This window comes from Durio zibethinus, chromosome 18 (genome assembly GCF_047325235.1).
Source record: "Durio zibethinus cultivar Kanyao isolate XHJ-2024 chromosome 18, ASM4732523v1, whole genome shotgun sequence".
NCBI lineage: Eukaryota > Viridiplantae > Streptophyta > Magnoliopsida > Malvales > Malvaceae > Durio > Durio zibethinus.
In genome coordinates, this window is record NC_143179.1 from 4,545,740 (window position 1) to 4,563,886 (window position 18,147).

The following is an 18,147-nucleotide window of genomic DNA, read 5'->3' on the forward strand; positions in this document are numbered from 1 at the left end:
TTAACCAAATCAACTTTTTTGTCTTACAGCTTCCAAGGTTCTTACAAAAAGTGGGCCCCACATCCTCAAGTTGCAGCTTGTTTGATAGGTTAATAAAAAAATCTTTCCTGTTTTCCTCCAGGAAAGCAAAGTGAAAGGTAAGCCTAAAAAATGGTCCCATTTCTGCAGCAAACCTTACTTCATTCTAAAACTGGTAAGACAATTAACAAGATGGCAACCTTAACTTTATTCTCCCCACTTCCATAATAGATTATATTTATATAGTAATACGGTAATGCCCTTCTGTTTGGAATTGCATTTTTTTCTCACTTTCTTGGCAAAGTTTCTATTGCTACCCCATTTTTTATTTTATCTTTTACCTTTGCCTCCAATGGCAAACCCTGTTAAAAAGTTCATATCTTCAGTTTCATGGCTATCTTACCAATTTATAGAGGAACACTAAAGGTTTCAAGATCTTAACTTCTTTTTTTTATTGAATCTAAAGATGGGTTTTCAGATTTGGCGAATGGGGTTTTGTTTTTGGGTGTGTTTTAGTTTTTTAAGCTACAGCTTAAGTTTTGTAAGTTCGCAAGCTGCTGCTGTTGCTGAAAGGGATGCTACTGTCGAAGGAACTGTTTTTATTGATGGGAAAGCTCCCATTGGTACTATAGATGATGATTTTATTTGTGCTACTTTGGACTGGTGGCCTCCTGAGAAATGTGATTATGGGACATGCAGTTGGGGTCTTGCTGGACTGCTTAATCTGGTAATTTTTTTTTTTCTTTTATTTGCATTTGTCTTTTAAATACTGTCCTTTTCTGTCAACCAATATGTTTTCTTTGTTGTTTGATGAAGTTTTCCTTTTTTTCAATTTTTCAATCTTCAATCTTTCGTTTATGTGTACAAATTATGTATTCCATACTGTCCTTGTTTCAATGAAATTGCTTTTCTCATCTTTTTCCCCCAAGTTTTGTGGGAAAAATGATCTCTCATGTTTTCTGGACAATCTGGGATTTCTGCTAAAAAGGATTTACATTTTCTAAGAACTTTAATTATAATAAGATTTTCAATGATGATTTTGGACATTTTTTGACTTGATGGTTTCAAACTTATAGAAAAGGTATTTCTGTTCGATCTGGAAAGCCTATTTCCCAGTTTAAAAGTGCTCGCTGAGATGTGTTTCATCCTTCTTTCCCTTTTGCAGGATCTTAGTAATAATATATTCTTGAATGCCGTAAAAGGTAAGGTATTCTTTTCATTCGGTGGATATCTTTAATCACAATATTTTGTCTTAAATTATTTATTAGTCCGTATATTGTTCAGCTTTTTCACCATTGAAGATTAGATTGGGCGGCACATTGCAAGACAAGGTCATATATGATACTGATGACAATCAGGAACCCTGTACTTCATCATTTGTTAAAAACACTTCTGAGATGTTTGGTTTTACTAAAGGATGTTTATCCATGAATAGATGGGATGAGCTTAATACCTTCTTCGCAAAAGCAGGGTAATATAACAGTATCTTTATGAGATGGTATTCAGTAAATTTGTGGTTCAAATCTAACTTTTTTCCTATTTCAGGCTGCGGCCTCTGAAAAAAACAACAGCATCTTTATTTGCCCTTATATTCCTTGAGCTTTACATTATGAATGTCTGATTATTAATTTAACTCATGTTTCACAATTCAGGGCTAAGGTTATTTTTGGATTAAACGCTCTTTCGGGACGATCTATAAAGCCTGGTGGTTCAGCTGTAGGAGCTTGGAACTACACTAATGCTGAATCTTTTATACGTTACACTGTTGAAAAGAACTATACCATCCATGGTTGGGAGCTAGGTAAATAATAGCCTCTGTTTCTTGACAACTATTCACGCAAAGCTATTCAGAAGGATAAACATGTTTGGAGTTCACTTAATTTATTGATAATTAGATGGAAGATAGTTCTAATGGTAGATGGTAACAACTTCTGTACCTCCTGCTTGTCAGGAAATGAATTGTGTGGGAGTGGGGTTGGAACTAAGGTCACAGCGAATCAGTACGCAGCAGACACAGCAGCTCTAAAAATTATAGTGCAGAACATATACAGGGATGTTGATTTGAAGCCGTTAGTTATAGCTCCTGGTGGGTTCTATGACTCAAATTGGTTCAAAGAATTCATTGCTAAAACAACCAAATCCTTGGATGTGGTCACTCACCACATATACAATCTTGGACCAGGTATGATTCATCTTTGTACAATCCAGTGTTTGAATCTTCTAGGAGGTTAAGACTTAAAAAGAAGGTTCTAACTTGGCAATCATCTTCTTCTTCTGCATAGGAGTTGATGACCACCTTGTTGATAAGATTCTTAATCCATCTGTTCTTGACGGTGAATCTGCAACATTCAGTGGCCTTCATAACATCATCAAGAGTTCTACAACTTCAGCAACTGCCTGGGTGGGTGAGGCAGGAGGAGCTTACAACAGCGGTCGTAATCTTGTTACAAATTCATTTGTGTTCAGTTTCTGGTACAGTGACAATTACTTGATTTCTGGAAACTTGGCCATTTCTCTGTGATTGATTTCTATGTGTTTTTACCTTGGGCATGAAATGCAGGTATTTAGATCAACTTGGCATGGCATCAAAGTATGATACAAAAACTTACTGCAGACAATCACTGATTGGCGGAAATTATGGTTTACTAAATACTACCACCTTTGTACCAAATCCAGACTACTACAGGTTATTGCTTTGTGAAATTCTTTCATTATGAGACTCAGAACTAGAATTTATTGCTACATTATATTTTCCCATAAACAAACAGAAGGGAAGATTTATCTTTCTGCCCTAATCACTGCAACAGTTCATTTCCACATACTTCAAAACAAGCTTTCTAATCCAAAACTTAGCTCAATTGGTTCATGTAGCCATCTTTAAGAAGTAACACCCATCAGGTCTAGAGTTTAAATCTTAGTACCTACAATCCCGTTCTTTCATTTTCAGTCTACAGCCTCATTTGTATAAAAAAAATGCTTTGAATTATTTGTGTAAGAAAAGTATAAGAGAGAGTGAAATGCAAAACTCTGAGGATGGTTATCATAGTAATCATTGACAATAAATTTCCCTGAAACAGATTGAAATCTCATTGAGACCCCATTTATGCCTTACAGAACTAGATAAACCTATCTATTTTGCCATTTCACATCAGAAGCTAAGATTAAGCTTGAGATACTCATAATTTTGTGTGAGAAAACATATATTTATAACTGATTGTAATATTGTAATGTGTATATTTATATTTGTATCTTTAGAATTAAGTATTTATCTTCCTAAAATTAAAGACAAAAAATTAAGATAAACAATTCCTTAATTATAAGATCAATTTTTAAAAAGATTTAATTTTTTAATTTAATCCTTAGTTAGTTGTATATAAACCGAAAGTTCTTGTATAATTCTTAATGAGCAATCTTTCAATATTATTCAATTTTTTACTCTCAATTTTTCACACAGTTTTATTTCTTATTTCTTAGTTTTTTCACATTTTGTCCTAATGGAGAATCTATAGTAGGTTATCTAAGCCTCATGTGCATGATACTCTGTTTTCTCCACTGCAGCGCTCTTCTTTGGCACAAATTAATGGGAAGAAATGTTCTGTCTACAAGCTTTGCTGGTACTAAAAAGATACGCTCTTACACTCACTGCGCAAAACAATCGGTAAGTTAGTCTCATATTGCAATTATCACGCAGGTAATCTTCCCTTTCTTAGTATTTGACCTAAGTTTCCTATGTTGCAGAATGGCATCACGCTGCTATTGATCAACCTTGACAATAGCACTACTGTCCAGGCAAAACTAGCATTCAACAGTACAATGACCTTGCAACACAAGCTCAAGCACAGGTCTCGGGCTTTGCACCATAAGCAGAGGTCTCATAAAACAATGATAATCCAGCTGCCTCCAGGCAGTGATGCTGAAATCATAAGAGAGGAATACCATCTAACAGCAAAAGATGGAAATTTACACAGCCAAACGATGCTACTTAACGGAAACATTTTAAGTGTAAATTCGTCAGGGATCATACCTCCTTTGGAGCCGTTACCTGTAAATTCACCAAAACCAATAATGGTTGCTCCTTTATCTATTGTGTTCATTCACATGCCAGATATTATTATCCCTGCTTGCGAGATATAATGCTAGAGGGAACTAAAATTGGGTCCTTTTAGTGATCAATCAAATAAGAAATAGAACATATTGCAAAGATTTCATTTGTTCTATGTAAATCTATGTAAATACGCTAAAAGGTACCATCTATATACATGCATTGAAGAATATAATGCAACATACTTTTTCCGCAAACACTCATAATTCCTTTCTTTGTCCCAGTTTCTATAGTAAAGATGAGTGTACGTACCTAGATGTGATGAATTTATGCATGAGAAACAAAACAACCTTACCGCTCTATAGCTACCAATGAGCCAAATTCTGGTGCAATTAACCTGCAAAATTTATCCTTTGACAGGGTACACAAGAGCATAGACTTGCCCTAACTGTGGTCTAACTCCTAACGGCTTCGGCAGGTTACATGTATGTTAATAAATCCTCCGGTACAGCAAACTTGATATTTGTCGTATAGCAGGTTGTGGGAGAACAAACCACCACATAAATTGACCCAATAGTTTGTAGACGTAGAATGTATCTTCGTGAGGAAGAGAGGGAGAGGGTAAGATACCAGCACAGACGTCTTTCTAGGATTATTACTATTTGCAAGCTCTGATAAACAACTTCAAAATTTTGGAACTCTAAATATTTTCAAAACAATTTGGTGGCGAAAACCTTTTACTTGAATATACAAATGATATAAAAAAAATCACAGTTTCAATCATACATGTATATTTTCTATGCAGGTATACGAACAACGACTATCATTACAAACATGGTCAACTTCCACTTAGGCACAGTGGAAAGGGTCAAATTAGGGATACCTCAAACACGGTGTCTATCAGTTTGGATGCTTCAATCAGGAAAACCCATAGAAAAGCACAGAAACAAAGTCAATCACTCTCCGAAAAGCTTTGAGGCTTACTGCTAGCGAATGCCAACCATACAATGGTACCAGTTAAGTAGAAGAATATGGACGGTGCAAATAAAGACATCTGCACGGTACATATGTCCAGTTATTTTATTTACAATATTGGGGGAGGGGAGAGGCAACTTTTCCAAATAGAAAATAAAACTTACACTCCATGAATGAGTTGAATCAAGTAGAAAACCAGTAAGCGCAACACCTACAATTCCAGGCACTGCTCCGACAGTGTTGGTAATACCCTGAGAGGAAAATTTCAAGAAAAAATGCTTTAAAGTAACTGTCTATGTATGATTGCAACATTCAGCAGATATAAGAAAGTCAAGGATATGCTTCAACTATGTAACAGGAATTATGAGTATCACCTTTTCATCCATATACAATTATTTAAAGTGCTAGCTACTATCAACTTATGACCCTGGATTTCAAATGATAGATGTTTTCAATCTTGGACTTTTGAATCAAGTCTATAGACTAAAATATGGAGGATTTTTTATCAGGAAAAAATTAGCATAGTTTAGGGACAACACATATGCAGTCACACTCACCAATCATTTAGAAAGGGAGTGAAATCACTGTACAAAATGGTTGAATTCTAATACTTGCCATCATGATCAAATATTCCAGTTAGAGGCAGACTGCTGTATTGCATGATTAAGAACAAAAAAAATCACGTAAGTGTACTGACACAGAGCACAAATGCTTTTGAACTCCCTTCAAGGAATCATGCCACTAAATCAGAATAACTCAAACAGTCCATCTATTGATAATGGCACAAAATTACATGTTGACTATAACATAAAGAATAAGAAACTGACATAAGCAGATTGTTTTGACATGAATTTCAAACGCATTACCAACCAATTTGGAATTTATAAACTTACGTACCAAAAGTATACTTGCATATTCAGGTGAAATATCCTGATGCGTACAATAAAGCCCTGCATGAATTTTGGGGCCAGGGAGGAGTAAGTACCAACACTGTATTTAGTAGCTCTCAGAAAAGGCAGGTCATGCACGATAACTGTTATTTGCTATACCCAGAATAAGTAACCCAGCTGGATTAGTCACTACCTGACAAGGCAAAGCTGGAGAGAGCTAGTCCACTGGTGAGGATCCCCACAATTTCCCATGGTTGCAGTCCTAGATCTAGAGAAGATAGAATCATGCAGGTTGCAGGAGACAAAAACGAAATTGTTTGGCAAATCTTTCGCACCTGCATGCACAAAATTAAGGCCATCAGAGAGGTTCAAATCACAAATAATATTAGATTCCTCTAGGTAACCCTACTTATGTTATATTCCAAGTCAGTTCCTTAAAAATTAAAGCTAAAAATTCCAAGGAATAATAAAATATTACAGCTCAGCTTATACAGATTCATATCCAATTTTATTGACAATGATAATCTAAGAATACATCCTATATTAAATTATGGACATGTCATATTATTTGTTGGAACAAGCAACAACTGATTCAATAGATTGGCCATTTTTTAATACACACAGAGTGAGAATAGTGATATAGAAAGTTAAAAGCCTTTGATGTCTTCATACCATAGTGGTCTCAACTCCATTGGCAATTAAGTTATCGGCAAATTGTGCAGCTATATTTGTTACAAAAACTGAAGCCAGGGGAGGAAGGATGGAAACCTGTGATTAGATAGCTTAACGTTTGTAAGAATATAAATAATACAATATTCAGTCTAAGGCAGCACAATAGCTAAAGAATTAAGTGATTCTGATGTTAAAACAGCATAAAATTTATGAATTTGCTATCACCATTCATAAGAATAAACTACAAAACAGTTAGGTAAAGAATTGGCTTCATCTTTTTTTTTTTTGGGAAAAATATGTGCTCATACATTGTAATTGTAACCCTACAAATATACATGACAATGAAGCAGATATAATATTGTCAACCCTTGAATGCTAAAGTTATTACTCTATCCTCCTCAAATCTATAGAAGAATGCTCTAACAGAATATAAACGATAGATATTTTAACCTTACCCATGCAGCTTCTGTCAAATTTAGGTTCAGCTCCTCACTGCAAGTCATGCAAAACAGAAGTTTAAACTTCTACGTGAGTGAAATAATATAAGAAAAAACAATGCAACATAGTTGCAATGTTTATACAATTTATATTGAGAACATTTTTGAGAAAGTAGAATTGATGAATACTAAATACTCAATTACAAAATTTGTGAAAGAAAAGGACAAGATAGTTTTATGCAAAGAAAGGGTGGATTAAAACATCCCCCTTGAAAACATAGTGTTAGCCCCTCTGGGGTCATGAAGTATAGTAAAATTACAGTATCCCTTAAGGTTCGAAATATACAAATTTCACACTCGAATGCCCTAAAAAGTAAGAAATTCACTTCCTGTTGAATGTTTCATGAAAGTGGTTGACAATATAAAATTGAATATCCCAGTAGTGAAGTACATACTTTGACACCCCTCCCCTCTCCCCTCCCCCGGAAAGAAAAATATCAAAGCACAATTCTTGGAAGCTCCAAATTACCACTTAAAATACTGAACAGTTGTGAATATACCTAAAAAAGGTAGGAAGCCAAGATAGACAAGTATAATGACCCCAACTTCCGCAAAAATGAGCATATATCATTGCCCATACAGCTGGACTTTGGAAAAATGCCTTCCACGGTACATCCTATAAGACAAAAACCAAGAGGAATGATCAAAGACCAATATAATGAAAGTATGAAACATTAGAAATCTCCTAACACTTTTGAAAGGGATTGACAATAGCTGGCAATTGAGACCACTATGAGTTTGTTTTGTAATGATAACAACAGTAGTCCAAAGGACAATTCAACTACCTGAGGCAAAATACTGCACATGCTGATCATAAATGACTTTATTTAAATCATCAGATCACATAGTACGTAACAAATCTAGTTAGCATATTCAGATAATGCCAATGACCATGAACTACATTGTTTAAAGAATTTTCTATAAGCCTTATGACCAGCTGCTTCAGCATGAATAGCAAGGCTTTCATGCTTCTATGTCAAGGTTAAAATATTGTATAATCATAAAACAATGTCAAATCAATCCCAGGTATATAAATTGCAACAGTTTTAGTCAAATATGTGGCCAAGAAAAAGAAACTGGCTGTTAATGAAGATCCACCTAAATGCAGAATACTTGTTACCACTTAAATGAAGATACCCTTGAATTATCTAAGATCTTTTTTAAGTTTCCTTACAAGTTAGGACCTATAGTTCAGTTCACTCAATTAAAAATCTATGCGCTCTTCAGCATGGGTAGTGAGTGTAGAAAGAAAAAAATTGTGAGAATTAGTTACATTTTTTGCCCTATATACTAAAGGAAAATAAATCAGAACATTGAGTATGGTAGTGTGGGAGGCATGACGTCTGTTTTATGAGATTATTTCCACTTTTAACATACTTCCTATAATGCCTACATTTAGATAAAAAGCAAATATGTGAAATTATATGTATTATATGAATGGAAAATTTCCTAATCCTTCTCATAAGACAATGAAAAGAGGAAGAAGCCTTCACTAGCATGGTAGCATGCCAAGTTGATGATAACAGTTTAGCATAAGATGCCGAGTCACATTCTCAAGATGGGAGCAACAGTAACACTCTGTTACAAGCTGGATTCACAGATCAGAATCTGTTCCACAAACCCTAGCCACTAAAAGCAATCCACTAAAGATGCTTCAACTTAAACCCAAATATGGTTGATTGAACTGAACCCCAATTATCATGCAAGATTCATGCAATACATAGGCTCTTTGGTTTGCTGAATGGTCAAATCTCAGGGCACATGACAAAACACTATACAGCCAACCATCATTGTTTATGGTGTTGGGTTAAGCACTAAATAATACGGTGAAGCACCAATCAAGATGAGGATCTTAATAAGCTAGATACGCAACCAGCATCTGCTCCACAAATCAGAACTATCTTATGAAGGGCAATGAAACTACTAATAATGTGTTGAAGTAAACCAAACATAGAAGATTGAATAGCCACAACCGCAAAAAGTGAGTCGAGGATGCCTTTGACGATAAAATTACCAACCAAAAGTTAAGGACATCAAAAAGCATAGAACTTCAAGTAACAATTCTTTTTTTTCCCCTGGGGAAGATAACAAGTTTCATTGTCAGAAACACGTAATCAAACATTTGACATCATACCCTCAACGAGGCACGCAACTCTTCTAGAGTATTATTCCATGAATTCTTCAGATCAACTGATTCTTCTAGAGAATCATTCCATGACTTGTTCTGACCAGCAGATCGCAATACTGTCATATACCAAAAGTCAGGATCATTAGCACATTGAAGAGGAACTCAAGGCACAAATGAAATCACAGAAAAGAACTAACACAAATAGTAAGATACTTTAATAAGATCATTTTAGCATTGTATGATTAAATTTTTTACAGAACCACCAGGGTTTGGAAATCTTCTGACTGGTTAGTTAAGCATGCAAAATGTTCGATATGATTCTGCTCAAGTGTTTGAGCATCATGGTATATCTGTGAAGCAATGTTATTTTGCATCAGGTTTGCCCACTGCATGGAGTCAGCCGAGTCAGCTATAAAGTTCATATTGAGCCACTGTTCTCTATTCAAGACCATATCCATTTTTATAGTTTCCATCCATGTCCTCCAGTCTTCCTCTTCTTGACAGAAAACCACTATGAGAATTTGTAGTTTTAATACGAGTATAATGGTTGTGGAGAAGGCTCTCCTAGTGTAAAAGTAACAAAAGGACTTCAAGAAGCTTGTCTGTATAAGGATGAAGATCCTTGAGAAGGCAGATATAGGTAAGATTAATCCTTCAAAATTGGAAGAGGTTTTATTCAGAAGTCAGCCACAAATCAATTTTTAAATATGGCACAGTCTTTAGACGACTATCAGCAATTTATTCTCCTTAATCTGAAAATTTTGCAACTTAGAAGGGTGTGCAAGTTCTTCACTACATCTTTAGACTGCAATGCAGTGGTATGAAATCTCTTTCATTATGAAGAAGACCTTAAAACTAAATTAAACTCCCTTCAAACCTAGTTTTAAGTAAAGTGCATTTAGTTGTCCTTTCCTATTTCTCTTCAGTTCATGTTGGTAATCATAGATAGGTACCCTAGTATTCTCTCCTTGCCATTTAGATTTCACATATTATATCAAAAACAATTTTAGACATGTCATAACATGGACAACCTTAAAGTCAAGTGACTGTCCAACTCTTTCTTGCTTTCTTCAATTCTTTCTTCCATTTGCTATTCCAAGTGAAGATAGCGTAGCCAGTGAACAAATTTCAATTCATTATCTTGTCTCCATCCATCCGGTACAAATAACTTATCCAGCCAAAGTGGACACAAAATCTTAAATCATACTACAAAATGCGCTGGTATTCCTAGCAGAGATTGTGGTCTTTAGGCTATGTAATAAGGTTTCCTTGTCAAATTGCATGGATGGATATTGCAGTAATGTAATGAATAGGTAAAAATAGAGGCACAACAATTGCGCAAACATCCATGATGATGCAAAAGAGTCTTAATTGTGAGCAGTGCCAGCAGCATTTAGCTGAAATGGTGCTGGATGCAATGCACTGCACTTTGACCAATGTGATTGACGAGACTACGATAAAATTGATCTTCAATGTTGTCTGTAGGAGCATTTCACAAAAATATCAAGTTGTGTCTACACTGGTGATGACTGCTACAATGGAGAAGTTGGATGGGAAAGCAAGAGTGATGTTTTCAACATGGGTCAGATACTTGACGAATGTAAGGAGCTAAAAGTGAGCTAAATGGTAGAAATTAGATTAGATATCTTCTAAGCATCCATCATCAGTTCACTAACCAATATAGTTAGACAATAGTTACAAATGCATGAAGAAATGATTCATTTGTGTTATTCAAAAAGAGAAATACCATTATCCTAAAAATAACTCAGGAAAATGCTCAATTTTTCATTATCCATATGAAAAAGATAAGCAATTCACTTTGTCAAATAAACAATAATGAAGATAAATAGGGATTGAATGCTCACAAGCAACATGTTCAACTGCATCTAAAGCTCGTCCTTCTCCAAGAAAACGAAATCCCAAATACCTTCAACATTTTGATGACAGGGGTTTGAGTCAAATTTCAGTTCCATCATTGCAATAAATATTTTTAAAACAACCTCAAAAATTAGATTTCCCAAGAACTCTTAGATGGAAAATTTGTGGATGAAGAAAATTCATCTTTTATGTTTAACAAAAGATATACTCCTATATTTTTGCATATTGCACAGTGGAAAAGAACACCTACTCTAAATCAGAAGTAACGTGCAATAATTTATCAGTTTAGAGCTAGAAACATACCAGCCTATCCCCAGAAAGCCAAATATATAAAATACAGATTCCCAACTAAAATTTTGGATGAGCGGAGGAGCCAAAAGAAGCCTGCAATGTTTTTAAACAATGAAAAGATGACAAAAAATGAACTTGAACACTCATTTAAACCAACCGGACTGCATTTAATAAACAAATATTATTGATGCTACATTTAGAAGAGCAAAATCAATTCTTTGGCTATCCACTAGCCTTAGTTTGCTGATACAAAAATTAGTTTCTGGTTATGCATATCCTGGTCCAATTCCTTCTAAATGGAGCTTGAAAAAAAAATCCCTTACATCATTTGAAGAATCAATAAGCAGGACGTTTGGCAGCAAAGAGATCAGTCACACATCCCAAAAATATAGGCATAAAAGGATGTAAAAGAAATATGAATTTTTCGTCAGTTTAAATGGTGGATTCTTGTTCTTTGCAACACTCTAAATAAGGAATCAACAACTCTTCACTTTTCCATTTAATTTAACTTCGAGACTGTTTTTGCACTTTATTTCAATGAGAATGTCATTACTTAATTCATTGGATGGTCCCCAAGATAAATTATGAAGTTACATTTTTTGCATATATGAAAGTAAACATGGCACTTTTTTTTTTCTTTTGAGCAGATAACAAGAATCATTTAGTTGAATATTAGTATTTTTTAACTACATAACATAAAACTCCAACAAAACATACCCTGTAACACTTCCTACACTCAACCCACCAAAGACAAATGATACAGCCCTGGAGCGCTCTTCCAAAGGTATTGACCTGCATGTTGTGTTGGACAATACCAACAAAAGGAGACAAGTAAGATATGGTTAGTTATTTGTTAGGGGATGAACTATATCACAAAAAGTGCGAAAATGGCAGCACAAAATATCCATAGTGCATCAGGGCAAGATAACAATATTAGGTTCAAAATGCTTTCTAGTTTTGAGAAACTATGAAAGTTCATCCGCATCTCTAAGTGCAATGTTCGTTAAGTTGAGCAAAGAAATTTCTTCCCAGAGGACAAGGACAGGTATTGAAAACAAATACCTGATTCTTGTCCCCCTAACCTGGCAATTAATCTTCCCAGGACTTGTTTGAACAATGTAGAATTTTTCTGAATTGAGATATACATATATATAAAAGGTATACAACATATAATCCAATACAAAAATCCCTGTCATGATTAATGAATTTGTAATAGATTTATGATTAATAGGTTGTTGTTGAGAGATCTAAAACTGGAAAAGAATTTAGAATTCTTATAGAAATGGGGTGTTTAGAGTCCAAAGAGAATTATGAACTAAAGATATCTCATCAAGCAGAATCCAAATAAAAAACAATCGACACACACACACACACACACAAGAGAGATTTGTATGATATGGTTTTACAACAATATTAGTCATTAAATGCCAGTTTTAATGTGCATCATGCTCAAAAATTTCCTAGGAAGCTTTCCGTGACCATCTTTTTTAAGTATACTTACAAGGGGAAAAGCAGAGTAGAACTCTCATGGTAATAAAATGGCCATGCAAGAAAGTTTCAAGTCACCAATGTAATGCATGTGAACAACTTGAATACAGCAAATCTAAAGTATAAATTTTGGGCAAATATGCATTAAGATTACTGGTTTGACATTGGAAGTCATTCATTGGTCATAAAAAAACATGCTGTTAGAGTATGGTGTCATATGTGCCTGGCGATAAGGTCTGTTGCAGATGATGGTGAAACACCTTCTCCTATCCCAACCTGGATTTATTAAAAAAAAGTGAATCATTTTAAGGTTGAGGTATGGTAATTTGTATTAAAGAAGCTCCAATTAGCACAATTGCATGTGCAGTCATAGACAAATCAAAACTAAACAGCTTCAGTGAGATTTTATAATAAATGAGAATGTAATCTCTCCGTGTGTGTGTGAGAGAGAGAGAGAGAGAACCTGAACACTTTCAGTTAGACAATAAAAAGAGTTGAGTAGATGAAAATAGTAATCCAAACATGAACTAGATAATACAAATTGAAAAAAAGATAAGAAAAAATGCCTACATACCAAAATCCTTGACAACAGCAGTCCAGGCATGAATCCAGCAAGAACAGGAACAAGGGCCGTAGCCAAGGACCAAGCCAATACTCCAATCTCAAGAACTTTTCTGCATGAATAAGAAGATACCAGGTAATACGATGCATATATGAGACTATGTCACCATGCCAAAACAAATTGAATTTGTTGTCCTTCAATAATCTCTAGAAATTATCATTGTTAGCATCAAACAAATGACAGTTAATTATTTGGATGCTGTTTATTTTATCAATTACAAATCTAGAGCCATACCCATCTAAGATGTTAAATAATCAGCACCACTTTTTCCCTCTTTTGTTTCCAATTGGGGGAAAAGGAAAAGAAACATTGAAAGTCTCTAGCTTACAAGACCAGACTTTCTGGCCTTCAGTAGTGCAATCACTTGATAAATACTGGGAAAAACACAAAACTAATATGACAAAGAATTTTCAAAAGGAGAGAGAAAAATGGACGATTGAGAAAGAGCCCCATATATAGAGATGCTCTTGATTCTTCATCAATTCTAAACTCATCACATATTTGATGATAAAAGGTCTTTAGCGAAGCAGGTCCAATCATGTATAATTAATGCAGATATTTAGATTAAATACATTAATGGGAGCATTATTATTAATCAAGAGTTGTGATAATCACCTGACATAAAATATTATATTGCATTTGGATCAAATAAAATAAAGTGGATTAAGAACTTATAAATTACAATAGAATGATTAAAACAATTATAACCTCAGCAGTTCAATGTCATTTGCAGTATTATTGTGTATGGAAGTGATATCAACAAACTTTTATTGCTGGAGATTGTGAAATAGTAGTACAGCCACAGATAGCTTCTAGATTTTATGTGAAAGGTGAACCATTCATCCATTTTCTGTGAAAGATTGAAAGTAAGAAACATTTGTATTAAATAAATCTTTAAGATATTCTGGAAGAAAGTTGGCAGCATTGCCGAGTGTTGGGCACCCTAGACACTTTCAGTATGATATCTAAAGTAGAAATTTAGTTTTAAGGTATCTTAAGTTCAAAGGTTTAGAAAATATTAGTCATCAAAGTCAATCTAGTTATGAAATTGGAATTAGTTTCATTCCGCATTTTCCATATCCAACTAAACCAAGTCCCCTACTGCAGTTGGCCAGTTTCAACGAGGCCTCAAATTAATGTGCTTAAACAATCAAGTAATGAGTAACCTTAAAAGTGGGATAACACTAGAATTCAGGTAGCATCCTAACTAGAGATTGTAGCTGCTCATCAATGCCTGCGGATAGCATAAAATATTCCCCATATTCTGAATGCATACCTTCAATTTTGGGTAAAATTATAAGATTACCAGTTCTCTTTTACCTTTCAGAATTTGAAATGACAACTTTCTATTTTGTAACGCAAGCAGGAATAAAATATTAATGATTGCACATTTGCACTAAATAGCCAAAGTCTTAAAAAACTAACCTTCCACCAAAAAGCTTCGCAAGCCAACCTCCCGGCAATTGACTCAATGCATAACCCCAGAAGAATGATGATTGCACTAATCCAGCTACTGATGGATTCCACCCAAACTGATGTGACATTGGAATTATAGCAACACTCAAGTTCACCTATCGCATTTAACAAGCTTAACATAATTAGTTCAACCTCAACATAAAAAACAAATAACTAAGGCTCCACGTGGTTGCTGTTTCTACTACATAAATTTTGATCTTTCTTTTTACTTCCAAAAAAAGTTGCCGTAAAGAAAAGTCATAATTGATTAAAAAAGTACAGATGACTAAAATATTACACCCATTCGAACAATTGTTCTATATAAAAGCAAAATCACTTGTTTTCTTACCCAAAAATACTACAATTTTTTTATTTTTAATTCTTCAAAATAGTGTTTAATTTTGTATTCAGATATACCTTTTGCTTTTGCGTTTAAGACAAAAAACAAAAAGGGTAACAAAAGTAAAAACTAAACACAAACAACTTGCAAGCTTCACTGCAAGCTAACATTGCCACTTCTTTTTGTTCATTTCAAAATAAAAATGACCCAATAGTTCTGCATGTAACAGAAGACGAACATGGAGTTCTATGTTAGAAACACCAATTTATGCACTGCAATAACATTACATGTCTCAGAAAGGCAATTACTTCGGTACGAAAAAAGACAACTTTAACTTCAGAATATAAACTTAAGAACTGTAAAGTGTTTGTTAAATTGCCTAAGAGAGTAGAAAATAAAGCAAACATAGTCAGCAAACCAACCTTATCCATGTTACAAATAACGAAGGCAAGCGAAGTGGTACCAATAAGCTTATATCTCTGAGGAATATTCTTCCAAGGAGGCCAAACCAAATCAAAACCCACTTTACTTGACCCACTTTCCTGACCCAAACCCGCTTTTCTGTCCAGCTCCTCGACATGTACACCATTGACTAACTCCCCAACGTTAGCACCAATCTTTTCCCTCTCATCTTTAACATTCTCTTTCTCCTTAATACTACATAAAACTTTGAACTTCAACTGAGACTTTGAAGGACTTAACCGCAATTGAAAATTTTTGCGCGAAGTTCTGTTTAAAAGGATTGAACTATGAGAAGTGCTGGTGTTGTGAGAAAGAAAACAAAAGTTATTATCTAATCTCAGAGTGAATTTTGCCATGTCTGCCTCTTGTGTTTAAGAATGTTTGAAAAGAAATGAGGGAAGCTGAGTTTAAGGATTCGTGATGAAAGTTGAACGAGTGATGATTAGGAGGGGAAGAGAAGAGAAAGTTTCCAGGGAAACTGGTTAACTGGGAAGCCTTTGCGAGAGGAGTTGAGGAGGCCACGAGGGAATTGATTTGTGGCTTGCATTTGCTTAGATTGGCATCTTAGAATATTTGGTTCATGGATATGACCACGAATTCTGGGTCTTTGTACACTTGGCTTATTCTGATTCGTCCTGGCGCTCTGTTTGTGAAAAAGTTGTTCAAAATCACATTCAGCTCTTGCGTCAAATTATAGGGATGAAAAACAAAACAATGACAAAATTAAAAAGAATAACGTTAGGCGTTTGGTTTAATTATAATGAAAATATCTAATGAAATATTTAAATTTAAAAAAATTTTAATTTTTTATTTAATTTATAAATTTATTAATTAATTTAATATTGTGAAGTTTTTTTTTACATTTTTTATAATTAATTATATTAAAAATAAATATCATATTAATTAACAGATATTTAATATATTATTTAAATTTTAAAAATTTTTAATATGTTATTTAAATTATAAATTTATTAAATATTGTAACATTTTATAGATTGTTTTTCATTGTTACATTAATTAATAAATATTCAATGTAATATTTACATTTTTAAAATTTTTAATATCTTATTTAAATTATAAATTTATTAATTAATATAAAATTTTAAAAAAAATTTATTATCATTTAAAATTAATTATATTAAAAATAATTATTATATTAATTGTAAATCATAATTTAAATATTAAAATAAAAATTTTTTAAATTTAAATATCACATTAAATATCTTATTATAATTCAAAAATAAAAAATCATGATAAAAGAAAAAAAATCAATTAAACATCCAAAGATAACACACGCTAAGTGTCATGGTCAGGTCTTGGTCTTGCCATGATTGACTCTGAACCGAACAGCGGTGGAGATCAAGTTGACGGAAAAGTGGTTCTAAGAGACGCGGACGTGCATTTAGAGCTTTGAAACACATTACTAACATGTTGTACGAGCAGTGAGAGCCCTGGACCGCAAGATACGCGAAGAAGTTCGAGACGGTGGTCAAGCACCCTCAAGCCGAGTAGCCTGACGGGTGCTATTAGTGGGAGCAGTGTGCGGGCATTCTGAGCATGGGAATATGTTGGGGACATTGTGCGTGGACAGTCCGAGCCATAAACCTCAAGATACGCAGGTAAGTACGAAGCAGTGCGCTGGTGCCCTGGCACTAGCTAGCCAGTCAGGTGCTATCGGTCGAAGCCATGTGCAGGCACCTTCGAGTGGGTTGATGGAGTAACGAGCAGAATCAAGGAGTAGTGGTGACCAAGATTAAGGTTATGGGGCCCTGAGTTAGTCGTAAAAAGGCCCTGAGATGATTGGAGAGAAAAGTGTCTCCATTTCGGACAATCTTACGATCACTGGTAGGAAACTGAGAAAATCTCTTATGCTTTTTATAGGGGGACAACTGGTGTCAGCTCTCCACCACTCCCTTGGCTAGTAGGCAAGCGTGGGCCTGGCTAGTCTGAAGTGAGCTACTCCTAGTCACTGGTGGTGGCTAGGTGGGCGGGCTTCGTAGGATCACGAGCGTGGCATGATGTTTCCTCGGGTCACGGTAAACTCGGGGGCGATTGGGGCCGGCGGGCCTCGTATCACACCTTTGCATTGAACCAAGAGGTTACACGGTAGAGATCGTTAGGCCCCTCGGTTTCCTCTCCTCGAACCGGAAAGATTACGATATGGCATTTGAGTAGGAGGGATGCCATCGAGCCTGAGGGATGCGCGAGCTAGCAAGCAGGCACGCTGCTAGACCCTTATGGCTAAAGAGACGGTAGAGATCGTTAGGCCCCTCGGTTTCCCCTCCTTGAACCGAAAAGATTACGATATGGCATTTGAGTAGGAGGGATGCCATCGAGCCTGAGGGATGCGCGAGCTAGCAAGCAGGCACGCTGCTAGACCCTTATGGCT

The 18,147-nt window shown here is 35.0% G+C and overlaps 2 protein-coding genes across 5 annotated transcripts; one reads left to right on the forward strand and one right to left on the reverse strand.

The window, feature by feature from the left end:
- Positions 1-284: 284 nt before the first annotated feature.
- LOC111299019 (heparanase-like protein 3) lies at positions 285-4,152 on the forward strand. Its single transcript, XM_022893877.2, has 9 exons — positions 285-745; positions 1,184-1,220; positions 1,303-1,489; positions 1,671-1,819; positions 1,970-2,200; positions 2,301-2,490; positions 2,579-2,704; positions 3,577-3,676; positions 3,757-4,152. Exons 1-9 carry the CDS (start codon positions 485-487, stop codon positions 4,150-4,152), a joined length of 1,677 nt encoding a protein of 558 aa, XP_022749612.1. The 5' UTR covers positions 285-484.
- Positions 3,936-16,422, reverse strand: PHT4;5 (phosphate transporter 4;5). Of its 4 annotated transcripts, none has more exons than XR_016329634.1 (16): positions 15,719-16,422; positions 14,927-15,072; positions 13,454-13,553; positions 13,103-13,155; positions 12,109-12,183; positions 11,404-11,484; positions 11,088-11,149; positions 9,229-9,338; positions 7,595-7,710; positions 7,053-7,089; positions 6,598-6,693; positions 6,119-6,260; positions 5,933-5,985; positions 5,200-5,286; positions 4,944-5,114; positions 3,936-4,060 (listed from the first exon to the last, which is right to left on the reverse strand). XR_016329634.1 is itself a non-coding variant. In XM_022893875.2 (15 exons), exons 1-15 carry the CDS (start codon positions 16,112-16,114, stop codon positions 5,013-5,015), a joined length of 1,656 nt encoding a protein of 551 aa, XP_022749610.1. In that variant the 5' UTR covers positions 16,115-16,422; the 3' UTR covers positions 4,736-5,012. The 4 variants fall into 4 exon arrangements, 2 of the variants coding, with proteins under 2 accessions (XP_022749610.1, XP_089603177.1); XR_002691231.2 differs by having other exon boundaries at positions 4,040-4,657; XM_022893875.2 differs by lacking the exon at positions 3,936-4,060 and having other exon boundaries at positions 4,736-5,114.
- Positions 16,423-18,147: the final 1,725 nt, after the last annotated feature.